This window comes from Xylocopa sonorina, chromosome 12 (genome assembly GCF_050948175.1).
Source record: "Xylocopa sonorina isolate GNS202 chromosome 12, iyXylSono1_principal, whole genome shotgun sequence".
In the NCBI taxonomy this organism is placed as follows: domain Eukaryota; kingdom Metazoa; phylum Arthropoda; class Insecta; order Hymenoptera; family Apidae; genus Xylocopa; species Xylocopa sonorina.
In genome coordinates this window covers 5,186,931-5,192,930 of record NC_135204.1, presented here as the reverse complement: position 1 = coordinate 5,192,930, position 6,000 = coordinate 5,186,931, and the positions used below count along the sequence as shown (strand labels likewise).

Genomic DNA, 6,000 nt, shown 5'->3' with positions numbered 1-6,000 from the left:
GTCTGCGTGTACAGTGGTGCCCGCGTCAGGGGTCTTCTCGCTTGGTTCCCTGCTCGAACTCGTCCACCTCGTCCGTTTTCGTCCTTTTCGCGGCCGTGGGTCCCTCAGCGTGTTCGTCCTCGTCGTTGCTGCTGGGCATCGCTTGCCCCTCGGCCTCCAGGCTCAGCAGAGAGTCACCCTGGCCAGAGTTTCCCTCAGCGGCGTCTCTCAAAAATGGACATCCCTCACGTCGGTCGGCGTGCCCGCCTTCTCGTGTTCCAGGATCTTCTCCTGGCTGGTGATCTCGTCCCCCAGAGGCCTCTGCGGCGCGTTCGACAGGGACGCGCCGCTCACTTGGTGACCGTTTCCGCTTGTACCGTCAGCACCTACCGCCTGGGAGACCATCTCCTCGATCTGCACCAAGCAACCCTGCAGATAGTCCTGCGAAATGAAAACACCGGGTTATTTTTAATTTCTTGCTCCTCTTTATGCTAAATTATTAAGCTAGTTTCATATTCTATTCACCCTTTGCACTATGAATCATTTTTCAATTTTATTAAACTAATATTATTAAACTAATTTCAGATTCTATTCACCCTTTGCACTATGAATCATTTTTCAATTTTATTGCCAACCAATCAACCCCTTCTATAACGCGATTCATTCGTTCCGCGTTGTATGAAAATTGCATCTAATCTTCTGAGCATTAAACAGAGCTTTACGAATAGAAAAGGCAAGATGTAGCAGATATATAAAACGAAGGACTGTTTCGGTTCCGTGTTACGTGGAAAGCTTGTTACGAGGGTATCGCGTTGTAGGAGGCTCAGAGTGCTTTCGATAACCGCGTCCAGGGGGAATTAAATTGTTCGATGAACAGAGAATGTTCAGGGGACGCGAGTCGAGCGATCGCGTTCGCGAATCCAACCGAGATGTAGGCGCAAAAACGCGGTGACGAGGAGAGGACGTAGCAGGTGTCGGGCACATGTTCGCGCGGTGGAAAAGAGAAAAAAAACCGGCGGCGTGACAAGAGAGAGGAAAAGACGATTCGAAACACGCGCAGACTATACACATTCATAATGCGCCGGGTGCAAATAAAGTGCACGCGTGAATGGCTCGGCATGGGGTCTACGCCCTGTAAGCGCAACATTTTCGAACCGCCACATGTGTTTAGAGAAGCAGGAAGAACGTTCCAAGAAACTATCTTGGCCACCTGCCACTCTCTTCATTCATAATCTTAAACCGTCGAGATCCTTAAGAAACACGATTACAGCCTTCACACGAATTCGAGGGAAAGGATCAATTTTATTTGACCATTCCAATTACGTTCACTCGAGTCATTTTCTTCGAAACAATATTGATTTAGAACCTTTTTGTATCTAACGCCTCGAATGTATTTTAAATCTCTTGGAAAATTCAGGATCGTATAATAGATATTGTTTCTCACGTGCAACTCTTTAAATAAAAAAATCTGAATTTCAGGACCCAAACAATACCCAAACACAGTATTCATTTCCACAGACGGTTTCAAAAATTAAAAGAAAGAAAAATAAAGAAGACAAAAATTATTCTTCGTTATTATGTTTGACATGTTTGCGACGAAACACAATAATTTAGCGCAATTTACGCGCGTAACTAATAGGAGGAGCCAAGGAGAATCGCGCGACGCGTGTTACCAGCAACGCTTGGGGTGAATTAGGCGCAAACCGAGCTCGCGATTAGATCTACGCGTTGACGCCGGTGTTCGGGATTTTTCTCGAGTACCGTGTAATAATATCAACACGAGGAGACAAACCTGTTCGATGGCTGTGATGCGGGTTAGCTCGTCGAGGAGGCCTGCCAGTCCGTAACCGCTTTTCCCGGTCCAATCGAGACCGTGGAGGGCCGCCGCGACGCTCGCCGCCGCGATCATGCTAGGCGTGTACATCGAGAACTTGTACTCTGTAAAAATAAACGTGAAACAAACGTTAGTATAATCGCTCGCCTTGCTTTTAATCGAGCAGCTAAAAAAGAAAGAAAAAAGGAAGAAATATAATTCTTGGTAGGGGATTGTACAATATTTCTAGTGCATTTTTATTTTAAACTGTACTCTGTAAAAATAAACGTGAAACAAACGTTAGTATAATTTCTCGCCTTGCTTTTAATCGAGCAGCTAAAAAAGAAAGAAAAAAAAAAAAGAAATATAATTCTTGGTAGGGGATTGTACAATATTTCTAATGCATTTTTATTTTAAACTGTACTCTGTAGAAATAAACGTGAAACAAATGTTAGCTTAATTGTTCGCCTTGCTTTTAATCGAGCAGCTAAGAAGGGAACAAAAAAAGAAATATAATTGTTGGTAGGGGATTGTACAATATCTCTAATGCATTTTTATTTTAAACAACGTGTAGATGTAACATATTTAAGTATCGTTTTGTTTTTTATACATTGATGAAGATTTGTACCAATTTCTTGTACAGTTATGTTGGATAGAAATGGAAACGTTCTTTCTAAGGTTCATTGCTTCTTTATTAAATAATCATTTCTAGCTTGTACTTTTACACCTCTCCACATTCCCACAAAACGTATCACGCCCATATCGACCACACATACACAAAATACTTTGCATTGTTCCTTAAATTCCAAACATACATCCTCGACATTCCAACCAACACCTGCACAGTACACGAAATACCCAATCCCTCTAAACTCAATAAGTATCTCCCCTTTGGGAGTATTCTTAATACTCCCAAGAAAAAACAATTATTACCACTATTTAATTACCTTGGCAACTACTTAAAATAACGAAATCTATATCTCTCACTATATTCAATCTTAAATAATAACTGAAGACCAGATAAATATTTCAAAGACGCATGAGATTAAGCTTATCTCCTTACGTCGACGTTTTCATAAATAATCGATATTGCACACGAGGATCATAATAAAACGATTCCATGGAAAGTGAAATCTTCGCAGATTCGCCACTCTAACAAAGAGACGATTTCACCAGTCGAAGGGAGCCCTGTGCGTATCCCTGGGGCATGATTACAATACAGAAGAATCCGAGAATTCTGGGCACCGTTTTCACGGCCTCCCCACGCTGAAATCTGCTAATAGGACCGCAGGTAGACACGTCCCAGGGAAAGGGGCTTCGAAACGAGATTTACGGCGCAGAAAACTGCGGCCTTCGGGGGGCCAAGAGTCCAAAGGTTACCGACAGAGCAAACACATGAGCCGCGCGCGCGCGCGATCACCACGGGCTCCCTCGCCTTTTTCCCACCTTTATTACGGTGGCTCGAAACCGAAGCGTGGAAGCTTTTGCCACCTTGGCAAAGGCCTGCAACGGCCGCGAGTGACCGACGAAAACCGGACACGGGCTGGCAAACAATTAAGCCGGAGCCTAGCCACGAAGCCTGTGTCTCTCGCGTCCGGATTGGGACTGGTTATCGGCCGCGGATCTCCTCTTAACGGTATATGCCTCCTTTAGGCCCTGAACGTAGCCGTTTCGGACTTTCTAACGCTTTTGTTGCCAGCTCGGTTTGTCGTCCCCGTTTTTAGGGTAAGCCGGGACACTTTTGCCATTTGTAACTGGGAGATAGGTATCGTGACCAATTTGGGAAGCTAAGAATCCATCATTTCAGCGAACCATTGAAACCAGTGAAACATTTTGTATACGATCGGTGGTGAAGTTGTAAAATATCCTTTCTGCGTGATTCTTATGCGTTTATTGGACCGTTCATCGCGCTGTCGAAAGGTGGAGATTCTATGCTTTGTTGTTTCACTAGAATAGAACTTGTCGTGTAACTTTTTTGGTGGCTGCGAAGGTGTGAAACTGAATCTTCGATTTTGGAATATGTTGACTGCACAAATCTCAAGGAATTCTCTGATTTTGCATTCCAATTACAGCGATTGCTGCCCACGTGCGAGCAATAAATAAAATTTCGAGCAACGTCGATCGATGATCGACTAAATCGAGCCCGTCCCATAAAGCTCGCTTAGACCAAGCAATTTAAACGACACGGCTGACAGGCGAACTATCGCGAGGCGTACTTCGAGGGCCAACGATAAACGCGACGAGCATCGACGACGATCGTATTCATCCTTTCACGTGTGCCAGTGCATATTCGTTTCGTGCGGATTTTTCTCAAACACGAACGCTATTCATTCATGGAAAGATAGGAACAGGTTCCCGGACATCCGAAATGTCCGACGAGAGAGCTGAAATTCAACGGCGAGCGCGTTCACGCTGTAATAAAGCCATTAAGAATGGAATTCCGCGAAGACGGTCTTAAAAATTTGCAGAGCCGCACAAGAGAGAAAAGGAGAGGAAGAGAGTCGTACAGATCGCGCAGGTGTGTTCTGTTGTCCTTACGAATCGTGAATTACCATTGGAGAACGACATTCCTTGCCGAGGACCATCCCCACGCAACCCCTTTGATTGATTCTAGGTTCCTTTTCTTTTAGCTTTCGTTATTCTTTAATTGAATGTTTGTTTCCATTTGGAACCTTAATTCTTCAATTTTTCATCCCCAATAATGGAAAGTAAAAATGTTACATATTTTAATTAACACCTTTGCTATGATCAATGTAAGAATTTAAAGAGAATTATTATCTTTCTATTGGGTTATGTCATATGATAGATGTTCGATAATCGCATGGAATTAGGGGTTGAACACGTTTGCAATGAATGTTTCTCGTCCTTTTTTATTTTGACTGCTCATCAGAGTCCACTAATCTTTGAATGAAATTTCTATAATAATAATCATACTTTTTGGTTTATTGTTTCATCTTCTGTTCTCGTTCTTCCTTCTCTCTTGTTTAATTTCTGAAATTCAAGGTACAATGCGTTTTCAGTCGTGCCCTCTCTGTCCTCAAGATATCGGTTCCCTTCTCTTGGCATTCATTTCTTTAACTCCCTCTTCACGTATTCCACCTTTCTTTACCTCGCTTCTCATACTTCTACCTCCCATCTTCTCTCTTTTTAGAGGGCTTGCCTCTTCTTTAGTATTTCCATCTTTCGTTAGGCTTCCTTTCATTCTGATGGGTATGGTTCTGCCTCTCTTGATCCTCCTTTCTTAAAGCCCTCCTCCCCCTTTTCTCATATTCCGCTTTTCTTCGCCTCCTTTTTTATTAATGTCTTTCTGCTTCCACTTTTCTTTTATTCCCGCCGCCCGCCTCCCTTTCTCTCTTGTCGTTTATGATTAGCCCTGCCTGCTTCTAATGGCAAAGAATTCAGGCCTCCTTAAAATCTCTCTTCTATTCTCTTCCCAAGAAGACCCATTCTAATATTATAATGGACGAAATCCAGAAATTTCACGCGTTTTATTTGCACTGATAAAAATGCTCCGACGGAGCTCTTTTGAATCATTTCGAATTGTACATTTTTATATTTTATAAAACTAAAATTTACATTTCTCTAATATATTGCACGTCAATTACTTATCAATGAAAAAACTTGAAAATTTTCTAGTTTTACAACAATATTGTGGCATCGATAGCAGTACAGCTCAAAAGATTTCAGCAGGGATCTTTAAAAATACAAGATTAATTGTTACACATAATTATTAATTACTTATTATGGTTTGTGGTAAATTAATACAAACGCGATACAGATGTTCGAGTCAGTGAAAGCAAATTTAGAATACCTATTTCGTGTCGCGCCACTGGCAACGCGAGGCACACCAATATGGCCGCGACACGTACGCGCGACCATTGAAAAGGTTAATATCAAGGCGTAATATAACGCGATATGAAGATCTCGGGTGGAGAAGTGGTGTAATTGTTTCGCATTAACCGTATTGGTCCCCAGTCGCGAGTGCAATCCGCTCGGCAATGATCCGCGTCGCAAGGGCGTGGAATCATGAAAGGCGACGGGGAGAGCAGGTTCACGGACCCCTGCGCGATTCAAGGAAGCGGCTGGAATTCGTGGCGCCGTTTGCTTCTCTTTTCGTACGCTGAAAAAGAGGGTCAACCGACTCGAACCGGGCACGGCGAGCTACCTAGTTTGGCTCGTGAGAAACAATCATCCTCTCTCCCTCTACG

General features: G+C 43.2%; 1 protein-coding gene across 1 annotated transcript in view; it reads right to left on the bottom strand.

Annotated features, from left to right (window-relative positions):
• Nucleotides 1-6,000, bottom strand: part of Cycd (cyclin D) — a 54,381-nt gene continuing 48,381 nt past the window's right edge. Inside the window, exons 4-5 of the mRNA XM_076905435.1 lie at nt 1,772-1,917; nt 1-420 (exon numbers count right to left, since the gene is read on the bottom strand). Coding sequence (XP_076761550.1) covers nt 208-420; nt 1,772-1,917 — 359 coding nt within the window. The 3' untranslated portion in view covers nt 1-207. The remainder of the gene's footprint in view (nt 421-1,771; nt 1,918-6,000) is intronic.